Below are 16037 nucleotides of genomic sequence, written 5' to 3' on the forward strand. Positions count from 1 at the left end.
TACACTTGTTTATGGAAAAAAGCTGAGACCATTCACATCCTTCCCTCTTAAAGGGACAGTTCATCCCAAAATTCTGTCATCATTTACTCACCCTCAAGTTGCTTTAAACCTGTATGTGTTTCTTTTTTCTGTTGAACACAAACTAAGATATTTTAATGAATGCTGGTAACCAGACAGTTGACGGCACCGAAAAAAGAAAAAAAACTATGGAAGTCAATGGGTGCCGTCAACTGTATATTATTCAAAATATCTTTTGTGCTCAGCAGAAGAAAGAAAACGAGGATGAGTAAATGATGACAGATTTTCATTTTCGGGTGAACTATCCCTTTAAGCAGTGCCAGAACACTGAAGGAATGTCCCAGTTAAGTTCTACTTGACAGCATGACCACAGACAATATCCACAAAACAAACAGAAATCATATTCACACTAATGCACTTACAATGGATGTCTATGTGGCAAGACAAACCAGAGGGTTTAAAAGCAGAAATCTGCAGCTCGTATTTTAGAAGCACTTGTATTCATTCATACATACAAAAGGTGCCAGATTTAATAGATTGAGAGTGCAATCCCATTAAAGCGTTGATGGGAGTGGACAGTTCTGGGCTTGATCTATGGATGAAACGTAAATTAAAGAACAGATGAAGCCGGACCATTTCCATAAATATCAACACAATCTACCAAGAGCAGTGCAAATAAGCGTCTGGTCTAAGACATGCTTTGGACCCACTTTATATTAGGTGGCCTTAGCTACTATGTACTAACATTTTAATTAATCATTTGATACTATGCACTTATTGTGTACATACATGTTTTTACATTGTACTTACATTTAAAAAACACCTGCATGTAATTACGTCTGTAATTAATTTCTGTAGTTACATTTGTAATTACACAGTTGGCACTTCCCTTACACCTAACCCTACCCTTAAACGGACCCATACCACCACACCTGTCCCTAACTCTACCCGTATCCACCTCAAAATCAGCAAAGGTGTTTTGCAATACAATTTGAACACAGTAAGTACATTGTATGTCCATCATTATAAACAGATTTGTTTTCATGCTCATAATTATTTTCTGCGGTAATTGACAACAATGTAGTCGATAGAGCGTAACTTGTATGGACCCAAAACATTCCTAGCTAAAATTTATCCAGCAATTATATCAAAGGCTGTAAATTTGAAGCTATAAAATGCTTTAATTTAAATATGTTTTAGTGGGTTGTCAAATTCAACAGACTAATAGCTATTTTTTAAAAACCCAGTCGGAGCCAACTGCCTCATTTTCTTTCTTAAAAAGCACAGTTTTATTTAGCATTAATGTAATGATGTTTCTGCTATATTAAAGCAATTAAAATATGTGAAATATAAAATAATGAAGGAGGAACCAGATGGTAACCCTTTAGCAGAATAGCTCGGTTATAAACTTCCTGAGGGTTTTTGATAAATATACATAACGCCAGAAAACTACCCTTCATCTTAACAGACACAAGCTGAGCAAACAAGTCATGAGTGTACTCGTCATGTGAGCTGCACCAGGCAAAATTGCCGTTGGCTATCAGCAGTGAACAAGTGAGAAAGCATGAAGGCAATTTGGAGAAGTCAGTCCCAAAAGCCCTGTGGTGATTCACACTATCAAGCTGAAATGAACCAGACAAACCCACCCCACGCAGAGGCAAAAACCTAGTGCTCACATCGTTCCCCTCAGTCTCGAAGACGTCGAAGAGCAGGGTGATGCGGTACTGCGTGGGCGCCACCAGCTGCCAGATGCAGTTCTTGTTGGGCGGATACTCCTTGGGCCAGCCTGGACTGGTGATGGACCCATTCAGCTTGGTGATGAAACCACCACAGGCAGCTAGAGAAAAAGACAACAGAAAAACAACTTTAAGATGAATAGCGAAAGCAAATTTCAACAGGATTGTTCTTGCTCTTTTGAAACATAACCGTTCAATGCAAACCAGGATCTCCAACCTGGCTTCTGGAGAGCTCCAACACCAATCTGAACTGGCTAAACCTCAGATCTTCGGGTTTACATGAAAACTAAAGGAATATGAAATTCCCCATACACTCTGTTTATATACAGAGATTTTTTATGTAGAATGTTGGTTTGTTGTTTTCTTTAAAAAGTCTTTTTATCCTTGGATTTAAACTTCATCTGGAGGCACCCATGTGTGTTTAATTGGATTTCTGTTGATCGCTCAAGAATCCCCTCCCACCCCTTACAGACACTTTTCCCCCTCTACCACTATATATTCAAAGGAATAGTTCACCCAAAAATGAAAATTCTTGCACCAAAACATGTACACCCAAACAACACTGAACCCCATTGACCTTTTTCAAAGCATGTTTTGTTATGCCTGATGAAGCTTGTGAGACAGAAACATTGCTAATAAAAAGTGTCTGATTTTTTGCAAGTATTGATAGTGTGTGGGACTTCCTTTTGTTTGTTGTGTTTTCCAGAATTAAAAAAAGTATTTCCGTTTTTTGGGTGAACTACCCCTTTAAAGGGGTCATGCCATGTATTTTTATTTTTCCTTTTTTATGTTCCTTGAGGTTCACTTATAATGTATAATGTATAATGCACAAAACAAAAAACAAAACAATGAAATTCTTGAAAATTCAATTCTTGAGACTATTCAAAATTCAAATTCATTGCAAAATCTACAATGATTCTTACGAAGCCACTCCTTCAATTGCCCAGGCGGTGTGTCTGTGATCATTGATGAAGAAATGTGGCTTGGGCTTACAGCATGACAATGCCCTTGCTGATGGGAGGATGTTTTTACTCGAAATCTCATGATAAATTCATTCTTTCTTTTACACGGATCAGTTGTCCTGGTACCTTTGCAGAAAACAGCCCCAAAGCTCGATGTTTCCACCCCCATGCTTCACAGTAGGTATGGTGCAACTCAGCATTCTTTTTCCTCCAAACACGAGTTGAGACAACACAAAGTTGAGTTTTAACCAAAAAGTTCTATTTTGGTTTCATCTAACCATACGACATTCTCCAAATCCTCTTCTGGATCATCCAAATGCTCTCTAGCAAACTTCAGACGGGCCCGGACATGTACTGGCTTTAGCAGGGGGAAACGTCTGGCATTGAAGGATTTGAGTCCCTGGCGGCGTAGTGTGTTACTGATGATAGCCTTTGTTACTTTAGTCCCAGCTCTGTGCAGGTCATTCACTAGGTCCCCCCGTGTGGTTTGGAGAATTTTGCTCACCGTTCTCGTGATCATTTTGACCCTATGGGGTGAGATTTTGCATGAAGCCCCAGATCGAGGGAGATTATCGATGGTCTTGTTTGTCTTCTATTTTATAATAATTTACCCTTTTCACAGACTGTGATGACGCATTTGAATGGTCATCAATATTATAAATCCTGCAACGTTTTTGTATATCCTTTTTGTTTATTATATCTACATTTATAACATTAATATTTTGTATTATATTACTTTTGCATCAAATTACAATAAACAACGTACCGCAGCTGTGAGGAAGTTTCTAATACAGCGTCTATGGAAGTGATGTAAAAATAACATTTCTCTCTTTTCACTGCCGTTATCAATATCACTCTATTTTTTTCCCTCTTTGTGAAAATTGTGAAACCACTTTTGTTGCATTTTTCTTTTGCTATTTGAGAAAATGGGGACACTAAAAATATATTCAATGTATTCTCTCATTCACCGCTATAAAATTAACCAAACTATGACGACTTACGCTCTAAGAAACCTGGAAATGTGAAAAGGGTCTATTGCTCCCACAGTTGATTTCTTCACACCAAGCTGCTTACCTATTGCAGATTCAATCTTCTCAGCCTGGTGCAGGTCTATAGTGGAGTTTGGAGTCCATTAATACAGGTAACGAGTGGACGACAGAGACAATTATTGTTTTCTCATTCTGTCTCTCATAGTTGAAGTGTACCTATGATTCAAATTATAGGTCTCTCTCTTATCTTTTTAAGCGGGAGAACTTGCACAATTGGTGGCTGACTAAACACTTTTTTGCCCTGCTGTATTCATATAAAACTGTCACTTACACACAAAGCATTGTGAAATAATTTACTGATGGTTCGTGATGCAGCTGCTGTCAGATCAGTCGACTGCTTCATCTTTCAACAATAGTTTCTTTGCAACTCTCCATTACACTGTGCCTCTTTACAACAAAAGGCTTTGAACAAAAACACATAATCCTCTGATGTGATCCAAGATGCCATTTAAATAAACCACCCACTTGTTCCCGATGCTGGGATATTTCTGACTGTACAAAGACACAAATGGGCTGTTTAAACTGGAAGAGTCAAAGAAAACGTTCCTTCACTCTTCCATTTGTCCTGTTGATGACAGGCTCAAGACACATCTGTATACAGTACATTAAAATGGTTTCTATTGCTTTTGACATGACGCTCACATCCAGTGTAGGCAAATGTCAGCCGTTAAGCGACTGAATGCCAGTGGGCGGAGCCTGTGGTGCGATGATGTGTAACTATTCATCAATGTCATATGCAAATGTATCCAGTGTGACATCACAGATAAAAACGAGCCATTTTTGGAGCATGATGTTTATAATGAGAATTTTTGAAATTTTGAAACTCAGAGGCTATTTAATGGTATAAAGACCATTGTCAAAATGTGTCAAAATACCAAGGCAAATTTGATTTAGATTTTGAAGTATTGACCCCTTTAATTAGGGTGACCACCTGTTCTGCATTTGGCAGAGCAGTCCTGAAATTTGGAGCTTTGTCCCGCGTCCTCCAAGATGTGTAAGAAGTATCCTGCATTTCCACCTCCCCTAGTTTCTCTTGAGGTAAATGCAAAAATGTACAACAAAGCCCCTTGAAAAGGGTCAACACCAAACAACTATTTAGTGTTTCCTATTGCTAATATATTTGCTGATTGCACACCTAAATTGCAAAGCACACTTAAGCTTTCAATTTATCAAGCTGACCAGCTTGCAGTTTGTCTAAACCGGCGCAGGCTGCACATACAATTACAAGAACAGTCCTGTTTAAATTAAAATACACAGAGAACTACCCTAGGGTTCATATCTCATCAAACACGAAGCAGAAAGGCAGAGTTCGTTTAGTTTAGTGTGGTAGGATCCAAATTAACGAACGGATCCCCTACGGCGATTTCCACTGAACACATGCGCTCTGGGAGAGATGTTTCCATGGCTACCATCATGCTGTTTAGAAGCCTTTGGACAGCCCTTGAAGTTTTAACTTTGTGTACATTGAAGCTCTATCTGTCTCTATTCCCACAGGACTGTCGTGCAGTAAATCCTTTCTACACTGGCTGTTCTGGGAGAAAGAGCGGCACAGTCATTATGATAATGCTGGATTTACTACTGATATGATAGCCACTGGGAAGCTGCGTTCGGCCAATCTTTCTTTCATTTAATGGAGAATCATTTTCAGATCGCTCCAGGATGTCACGATTGAGCTGTTGAGTCATCTCAGTGCATGTCTGAACAAACAGATTTTTGCTCAATATAGCAGCTGCAGGGTACATGCTGTCCTAGCAACTGCCTCACGTATCCAGACATTAGCCGACGATATAATTCGAGTAAAGACATTAGCTGATAGACAACAACTTACCTAAGAACGCTTTGACCTTTGAACCAAAGTGTATGTTTTTGTGCTTTGTTCAAGAATTCAAACTTCATGATTATTTCCAGCCACTCTAAAAGCAGCGCTTTGTAAGTGTCGTGCGGAGGAGGGTAAAGAAAGCCAGGCAGGCCTGCTTTCGATGTGAGGAAGGTGCTCATAACTTGCTGGCAGTCCCGAGCCAATAGCACAAAACAGATGTCGTTGGTGTGTCAACAGCGCAAGCAGGAGTAGTAATTAAGAGGATGCAATAGCACAGACTGCCCACTAGAGGCAGGATGAGGTCACTGCTGCTAGCTCCTCAAAGGTAATTATTGTGTCATTATAAAGCTTCTTAAAGGGGAAATGTGACATTTTTTATGTTTGAATACTAGGGGTGTAACGGTACATATAAGTCACGGTTCTGCATGTATCTCGGATTATTGGATCACGGCAAAGTCCCCATCAAAGAAAAGCAACCCCTCCGGGCAGCTGTTTTGTGCATATAAGACCAAGTCCTATATATTTGGAAACCTGGAATCTCAAAAAAATTCTTAGTGAACACACAATTAAATATTTGAAATTAACAACAAAATCTGACATGAACTAAATGTTATTTCTTATGCTGAAATAGCATTAAAAAGCGTATTTTTCAGGCTAAATGAGCCAATGCGCATGTCCAATCCTAAACACGAGTCTCGGGTTTCTTTGGGAACCGGAGCTTCTAACAGCAGCTCCAGTGACGCAATGATTTTACCAATCAGTGATTGGCTCTTTAATTTAGAAGGCAGAACTATTCTGCCATATTGCATGTTGCAGTTTCTCCTGTTCATGAGTAATATCTTTCTATATCTATAGTCTTCCGTCATGTTTCGATAAGAGTTTGGTACATTAATAGATAACTTGGCCCCCCAGATTCTGTATTGCTTAAAATAAAAAATGAAGGGATTGTTGATTTGTTACTTTAACTGATAGACTGTCCAATGGGGACACTAAATATTTAAAGGGTTAGTTCACCCAAAAATTATAATTTTGTCATTAATTACTGACCCTCATGTCGTTCGACATCTGTAAGACCTCCGTTCATCTTCAGAACACACAAAGATATTTTTGTGTAAATCCATTGGCTCAGAAAGGCTTTCATTGACACCAATGTCATTTCCCCTCTCAAGACCCATAAAGGCACTAAAGACGTCGACAAACCGGCAAACTGCTGAAATCACATGACTTTGGCGATCCGAACCGCTGATCCGATACACTGATTATTGTAGAGCCACTGTAGTGAGATGGGCTTTGTAAAAATGATAAATATAAAAATATTTGTATATATATTTGGCCTGAAGCTCCACCCTCCACCTATCGACCAATCAAGAAGTCAGTAGGGTTTCTGCATCCGGGTTGCCAGATCTGCTCTAGTCACCACAGCTGCAGATCTACAAATGCTCCTGCTGATCCTGCAGCCAATCTGGCAACCTCAAGTCAAGGGGAGTTTTGGCCACAATCTTGCATACACTTCCTTTAAAAAATACTTTTTAAGAGGTGACATTAATGGCGTAGAAATCTTTTAAAGTTCTCCCTGGGATTCTGTGGCCAGATTCACAAACCATTATTAAGAATTTTAAATTTCCAGGTAAAAATATTAAGTTTTAATAAAAACATTTCTTAAAAGTACACTATGTAACTTTTTGCACTCTTGTGGTTAAAAAATAAAACTTCATTTGTCTTCTTGAAGAACATTGAAGCTGGAGCAACTTCTCTGTTTATGTCTATGACGGTTCACACAGGTACTGGGATACTCTGCAGCGGTTGGCGTCCAAATATAAACACTTATTATATATTATAATAAAAATTGGATTTCTGAGTAGAATGTTCTTAAAAATCTTAACCCAAAAGTTAAAGGATAGCTCACCCAAAACTGAAAATTCTGTCATTTACCCACCCTCAAGTTGTTCCAAACATTTATACATTTCTTTGTTCTGCTGAACACAAAGGAAGATATTTTGAAGAAAGTTTGTAATCAGGCAGCATTGAAAAATACTTTGGAAGTCAATGACACCCCAGATCTGTTCAGTTTCCCACATTCTCCAAAATATCTTCCTTTGTGTTCAGCAGAACAAAGAAATGTATACGGGTTTGGAACAACCTGAGGGTGAGTAAATGATGACAAGTGTTTTCTTTTTTGGGTGAACGGTCCAAATTATTCATTTATTTGGGTTGTTTCAAATAGTAAACATTACAATAGCTACATATAATATATTTAACTTTGTCTTGGAATCTACATGAATTCTCTGAATGATCATCATATTATGCATGCCGTGACTTTTTGCTGAACAACAACTCTATGAAAACGAGTCAAAATATGGACCTCATTTTTAATTTGATAAATATGACTATTTTCAGCTGGATTATTATTATTATGCTAATCTGCATACAGCACAAAAAGACAGCCTGTGCATCGATCCGTGAGTCATGGGCAAGGACTGCCATAAAATATATACAATAAGATAAATATTTGAGAACTTGAGAGCTATTCCACTTAGTAATAGCCTTATCTCAGAATTTATCTTAAAATATTTTTTTTTACTTTTCTTAAGGTGTTTGTGAATCTGACCCCTGATCTGTAAAAAAAAAAAAAAGTGATGTGTTTGCCCTAAAACGATCACGATTGTGAATCAGCCATGAAGATTTTAAGGCAATAGACCGTACACAGCAAAGCACTGTTCACATACTGACCCTCGCAACTCCGTTTGTCCGCCGCCAGTTCGTAACCGGGGTCACAGGCACACTTGTAACTACCGAGCGTGTTGACACAGCGTTGCTCACAGCGACCGTTGTCGGGTCTGGAGCACTCGTCCATTTCTGCAACAACAAAAGCAGCAGAACTGAATGAGTTACAGTATCTTAAAGAGCGATTCATATAATGATATATTGTAGCATTAGCATTATTGGCATTGTATGACTACGCCAAAACTGGAAATGGACAATAGCAGGGCTTATTCTTTTCTTTCTTTTTAGATTTTTTCTATTTATATCACATTGGTGATTGGCCAGATATTGTATTTGTGCTTTCTTGAATTTCACTGTAAATAAATAAAAATAAACCAAATAGTGCTGGGCAATCGATTAATCGTGATTAATCACATCCAAAATAAATATATATAATATATATATATATATATAGGATGTGATTAATCATGATTAATCGTTTGCCCAGCACAAAATAAAAAAACTAATAAATACTACATATAATGTAAAATTTCAAGCTATAAAACTCCAAAGATAGAGAACAACAAACGTCAAACCTCACCTTTGAAGAAATTAGCAGCAAATCCAGCTTTGTTGACAGAACCGTCAGACACAAATTTCATCCAGAGCTGGTTGGAACTGGATTTAATATCATCGGGTTTATCATAACCACAGAATCTGCCCAACAGCGGGCTGCTTTCGGAGTTCCCATCTCGAACCTCCAGGTAGTCGTACGCGCAGTTATCATGCCGCTCAATCTTGGATTGAAAAGACAAAAGATAATGGAGAAAAAGGGAATGGAAAAACAGAATGTAAACCTGCAAGACCTAACATGTATTTATTTTCTTCCAAAGCCATTTCAATTTGATGGCAACCAGCTGTGACTATAACCAACCTTTTCATCAAAGTCAAGAATATCTTAAGAAAAGAATGAAGCAGAAACAAAATTGAATGTTTTTCCAATTTTCATTTAAATGGACAGATCTTCAACATCATGGTTTCTAATTCAACGATCATGGGGAGTTTATTTACACCATCTGGTTAGAGACAAACTAAACTAAACCCAGAACCAGTGCAATGTCATGGCATATCAGAATCAGCCAGACAAATGAAACAAACACTGCATTAAAGAGTTACTTCAGCGTTCAGCAAATGGCTTTGTATCAGTAGAAACCCTGGAGTATATTCAAATGATTGTGCTTTCCCCCCTCATATCCCCCTGAGACAAGAGATTTATGCATTTTATTTCTGGAAAAATTCCTCCTATGATGCAAATTGATGATATTTGCATCATAGGAGGAATGTTTGGCCAAAGGCTAAAGACTACAGCCAGCAGAGGGAGCCATTTCCACATGTTTTGCATCCGCGCATGGGGGATGGAGATCACACTCACAGCTCAGCTCGCAGCTGCAGCCACTCGGAGCATTTAAACGGAGCTATGGTGAGCAATGTAAGTCTTTTAACTTCTCAAATTAATTTCTATGAAAGTTAAGCTTGCAAAGGCATGAACTGAAACGCTCCAGACTGAACACGCGCTGTGAATGTATGCCACGAGTGTAGTCGCGATTACCTCAGCTCTCATCACGAGCCCATCAGCTCATTTATCTCACTCGTGCAGTTAGTGCTCAGTGCTGTGATACTCGCGCGATGACTCACTCATTATTTTGAACACACACGTTCAGTATTTAATTGTAGTGTCTTCTCAAACTCAGTCACAGTAATCCAGTAGGTGGCTTTGGGAATGGCCTCACAGGGCAGCGAAGCATTCTGGGAATTGTAGTCTTTCATCCCCATGAGACAAAAATACATTTTCTGTCTTTTCTCAGTCTAAGGCACCAAATTCAAAAATAATTTCACATTTCTACTACATTGATGACCCAGTTTAAATACAGATTCATCTTCCCAGCGCTGAAGTACCGCTTTAAAGGTGCCCTAGAATGAGTTGAAACAATATTTTATTTTGTTCTCTGATATCTACATAGAGGGTATGTGGCTTATTTAAGGGCAAAAATGGTCCAGATACAGTTTTACAGGTCCATTTACAACCCTATAAATTGTCCCTCGGATGTAATGCTCTGTTTTTGCCTTATTTGGAAGGGTCATGAATATTAATGTTGAGCTCTGCTCTGATTGGCTTATTTCAGCAGCTCACAGCATTTCAGTTCAGTTGTTTAAGCAGAACATCTCAAATGGAGATTGCTCAAATGCAGCTTACTTGTTTATTGGTGTTTTCAGATCAACCACGCACGAGAAAGAGCCTGCATGCTTCCGGTTGCCAGATTTCAGTAATTTAAATCCCATGAACAGAGCATTTCTGTGAAAAGAACACATATACTATCTGGTGTTTTACCTAAACGTGTCCAATCTGGCAACCATATGCACGCTCTCTCTCTCTCTCTCTCTCTCTCTCTCGGGCGGTTGATCTGAAAACACCAATAAACAAGTAGGCTGCATTTTATCAATCTCCATTTGAGATGTTCTGCTTAAAGTGTCATCCAGTCTACATTTTAGACTTGTCTTTTTTCGGCAACGATATTGCATGTTTATATAGCATTAGTCACAATGTATGCTAAGGTTACGCAGTGACTGTGATGTACTCGGAAATACAAGCATGCAAAAACATCATAGGCCTACTTCAGTTCTCAAAAATATAAATATATAACTTATAGTTTTACCAAATGAATAGCCTTGTCAAATGACTGTCGTTTTAACTTATATGGTGGAAAAGGTGACGTTTGCTAGAAGGATCAAGTGAAGGATCTGTAAGCAACACATCTACGCACCTTTGTCATTAGACACACTATTTAGTTTTGTATGGTACTTGGTGTTTCCTATTAGCCTGACAAGCCAGACCCACATCAAGATGTTTGGTCAGGAAACTCACCATTGACAGCTCAATCTGAGGGGCGGGATAAACGGTTGTCTTTCAGACTCCCTCTGCACGCGATAGGATATTGCTACACCAACCAGAGCAATGAAGGTGAAACAGAGCTCGCTGACAGATTAAACATTCGCCGTATCCGGTCTGCTAAACTCCGAACACATCTTCCCTTCTTAAGAATGACTTCAGTGCCGTTCTTTGTTCTTTTCTCAGAGAAAAGCTTTACTCCAAGTCTTCCAGAGTCGCGGTCAAAGCTGATTCGAAAGACCGCCGCCGTTCACCAGTTTCTGTGTTTACTAGAAGCACAGCCTGAACATGACGTGTGTCATGAGAGCTGTCGTTTTTGCTATCCTCGAGTGTCTTTGTTTATCTGCAGTCCCGATGATTCCGCTGCGTCATTTCCGCCTGACAATGAACATGTTTGGACAGATACAAATGTTGCAGCGCTTGCATCACGGTTATGTTGAGAAGCACTTATTTTTTCGTGGTGTTTTTGATTCACGAGATTTACATATGAAGGAGGAGGCAAGGGTCTCTTGAATTAACATTAATAGATGTTAATTCAATTTTTCATTCTAGGGCACCATTAAAAATACTTTCAAATGCAACTAAAAGTTTCAATATAAAGTGATAAAAAACACAGTTTGTAAGCAGCTAGCAAATAGCAACTGTACTCTTTTATTCTTTTATACTAAAAAATTGTATAATAAATTGATAGACTTCCAATTAAAGTCAATGTTCATAAAAATGTCATTACATCTGATTGACATTCATGCAGATGCATGAACACTGATGGCATTTTTTTTTACTCTTTTGCTGATGGGTCAAGATGTTTTTCAAAACGGAAATGCTCACATTAAAATATTTTTTACATACTGTAGAAAAAGTACTGTGAATAATATTTGTTGTCAGTTATTTAAGTTGTTATTATTATTGAACTGCAGCCCTATTGTTTCCCAAACCTATCATGTTTATTTCCTTTCTTAGGATGTACTCTAAAAATTTGAGGGGGAAAATACGCTTTGTGTGATTAATGGTAGTTAACCGCACACTTGTCATGACATTAAGCCTACACCTTTTATCTTGTTTAACACATTAATTTTGTCATCATTTGCTATATATATGATGCATATATTGGTTATTTGGTGTTCTTTTGGCATCACCAAGTGCTTCTTAATTTACCTTGAAAACGAAAATACAGTTTTGTGAGAATCGCCTGGTTTACTTTGAACATAACGATCCATTCAGAATACACCTTTCGCCAGGAGTTTGATTGACAGGCGATCTGATCATATCCTCCATTTTGTCCGACAAAGCAGTCAGGAGAGATTGTAGATTGGACTTGAAACTGCTTTGTATTGACGTATTTCCACGGTTGAAACAACATTTATTATAATGTTCATTCATAACTTAAGCTCTAGTAGGAAGAGATGATCATTTCCCGAGCCGCTTGAGCTACAGCGATCTGTCACGACACCTTAAATGTGCAGTGTGTAGTATTTATGTGGATCTATTGACAGAAATGCAATATAATATACATAAATGTGTGGTGTATAAAGACCTTACATAATGAACTGTTATGTTTTTATAACCTTAGAATGAGCCATTTCTATCTACACACCGCTGGTCACCATACAGTTTGCACCGTCTGGTTTCTACAGTAGCCCTAAGCTGACTCTCTGCGGTCTCAGACAACGACATTTTGTCATATGTCAGCCACCGTTGCTTCTCTACTTGCTTCAAAAGGGAGGAGTAAGTAGTGGACGGTTGCAATTCACAACATTACCGCTAGATGCTGTTTAAATGTACACACTGCACCTTTAATTCTTTCCCAGCCAAACACGTAATTTTCCTTTATTTGTAAGAACATGCATCGTTAACTTGATTGCAATCTTCATCCATCAAAACTTTACTAGCGAGGCGCTGGTTTGCTTTATCCAGTCGAGAAACGCAGTTTGCGTATCATCTGGCCATACAGTGGTGGGCGGTTTGGACATCCCGTTCAGTCTGTATTTCAAAGCGCGATGCGAGAGGGCTCACAGAATATGACAGAGTTCGGGTTAAAGAGTCAGAATAGAAATGTAAACCTTACAGCTGCTTGTGCTATTGCAGATGCTCAGTGTGATAAACTCCAGAGATCATCTAAACTCTGTGACGCAATTTCATGTGCTTCAGTAATTTACTTTATTTTACCACATTAAGGATTTAAAATTAATCACAAAATTTAAAATTTAAAATTTAAATTAACATTTTTTTTTACATTTAAAAGCTTTAGCACTTACAGCCCCAGTATAAACAATTAATGACATGCTTATAATACAGTAATAACAACTATTTTCCAACCATACCTCAAAAGATTGAAAGGTAAGGCCTACGTGGTAGCCCTGAGCCACAGTGACCTTCCACACACACACTTTGTTAGGTCTGTAGTCATCAGGGTAGTTTGGAGACTGAATTTGACCATTGTCTTTCTTCACTTCCCCACCGCAAATAGCTGAAAGATAAAAGACAACAGTGTGCACTTCATTGTCAACATGATCCTTTCATTTGTAATATAGACCTATTAGAACCTGAAGAACGCTGAGCCTGCTAACATGACAGTAAAGCAAGAAAATCCATCCAACAACAAACTATTGGAAACCGATATAGTTAGGCGTTCACCTAATGGAACTCTCAGTGTATCAGTTACGGTTGGATTTCGGTCTGTGGGGCAAACACTTATTATGAATGAACTTGACAATGTTTTCTGCTGACAGGTTATTCTGAGCACTCCAGACTCACCCTAGAGTCCTAGACAGTGACCATGAAATTGTTGCTTGTTTTAGGGCTTATTTTGCCCACTTGTACCGTAACTCTTTCGACTTTAGAAAAACTGACAAGAAACACAAGGCCACTGCTATAGTAAATGATATGAATATTTACATAAAAACGGTAAGGTAGAGGGAGCATAGACCTCTACCTTGAGCTCATACCATTGACATTTTCAAGTAAACATTTATATATGTAATAATACCCCATCAGATTTCCTGCGGCGCGGGATTACATTTCTAAATGAAAGACGGTATTGTTCTGTAACTGGCGTACTTTGGATCGGACAATACCCCGGCCACTCCCGACATTCAACAGCGCATCTGAACTTGGGCTGAACAAAACTTTCTGAAGTGGTGGCGTTCACACGGGTCCCTGTTCCCTGCCCCGAGCGACCTGGCGAGATATGTTCTTTGCATCCCGGTCAAGAGAGAGAGCACCTTCAGAGAGAACATTCAACCTTTGTGGTCGGATTTTGGAGGAGACGTTCGGTACAGCGACATACTGTTCTTGCATGGATTTAAAAAATATATATATATATATTTTTGTAGTATAGCTAGTAAGCCAACATTTTTTGCTTATTAATATATTTATATATAAAAATGTGACATGAGTCACTTATAATTTTAAGTGACATTTTTATGGTGTTGACAGTATCATGACCAGACAAAAAACAAATCCAGTTCTTGTATAGCTAACATTTTATATTTGTTATACCCAATCATTTTATCTTTAATGTATGGTTTCAAATATAAGACACCTTTGATTATAAGACTAAGATTTGCACAATTGCATGAATAATGCTGAGTTTAATGTTTAAAAAAATATTACAATACGGAATAGTAAAAACCGTCAGATACTTTTAATATTTCCGCCAGTAGGTTGCATCAAATAACGGTCTTAGAGAGTGAGTCATGAGTGTCAAACGATTCATTCAAAACGCGTATTCATTCCCGAACGAATCAAATGACGGTATGAACAGCTTACTGAATCACATTCTCAAATGATTCGTTCAAAAACGCAGATTCATTGAGAAACAAACCTCACTACATGTTGCTAAAAAACATTCCACTCCGACTTTGTTTTTGTTGGTGAAACAATATTTTGTAAGTTCTTGTTTAGTGAACTGTTGCTGTTCGGAACACAGCGCTTTCTGCTAATTGCGTTAACTGTTTAGGACTAATTGTAAACCGTCTGTTCTTCAATGAACAAGAGCATTTCTTTTCCCAAAAAATAAAATAAAAAATATTCCAGGACAATTGTTGTGTTCTCTCATTTTCCACGTGTTTTTTCCACTCATTTTTTCCTTATTTTTCATAATTTCCAGACAAGTGGGAACCCTGAATTTTCATACTGCATATTTTGTCATATTTTAATGTTTGTATTGAAAGTATGGGAAATACTGGTAAAATGTACTAACGATCACATTCAAAAATAAACACTTTTTGGCATAGCATTAAATTAACCTGAATAAACTATTTTTAAACTATTTTTTTTAGATGCATTTCTAAGAAAAAAAAAAATCATCTTTTATTTGGAACGGTACAGTAAATGTGAGATTCTGTAAACGAGATGAATTTTTTTTTAGATCGGTTGGGTCGGGAAGAAAATCATTCTGAGTGGATAGAGGGTGACACAGAGTGAAATTTAAGCGGGAGCATGCGGAATAGAACCCAGTGGGATGGAAACTACAGTTATTTGTTTGACATTTTTGAACATCTTTTGACATCACCAGGAATGTTTTCCCAATTGGAACGGTGGAGCTTAAGCTATACTATACACAAATACAATACAAATACCTTATAATTTATTCTATGTACAATAGAACATATTTTAGATTATCATAACCACATAAAATAACTAAATAAATTAGCGTGAGAGTGCAATCCCATAAAAGCGCTAATAGGAGTGAAAGTTAATTTCCGGACGTAGCCAGATAATTTCCAAAATGACCAACACAATCTACCAAGAGCAGCGCAAATTAGCGTCTGGTTTAAGACGTGCTTTTTTGTGCGCAAATCC

The 16037-nt window shown here is 38.1% G+C and overlaps 1 protein-coding gene across 1 annotated transcript in view; it reads right to left on the bottom strand.

The window, feature by feature from the left end:
* Positions 1-16037, bottom strand: part of bmp1a (bone morphogenetic protein 1a) — a 123836-nt gene that overhangs the window by 25804 nt on the left and 81995 nt on the right. The window contains exons 11-14 of the mRNA XM_067413045.1: positions 13556-13701; positions 8889-9084; positions 8315-8440; positions 1695-1855 (exon numbers count right to left, since the gene is read on the bottom strand). Of these exons, the coding sequence (XP_067269146.1) occupies positions 1695-1855; positions 8315-8440; positions 8889-9084; positions 13556-13701 (629 nt within the window). The remainder of the gene's footprint in view (positions 1-1694; positions 1856-8314; positions 8441-8888; positions 9085-13555; positions 13702-16037) is intronic.

Source organism: Pseudorasbora parva, chromosome 13, assembly GCF_024679245.1.
Source record: "Pseudorasbora parva isolate DD20220531a chromosome 13, ASM2467924v1, whole genome shotgun sequence".
Lineage (NCBI taxonomy): Eukaryota > Metazoa > Chordata > Actinopteri > Cypriniformes > Gobionidae > Pseudorasbora > Pseudorasbora parva.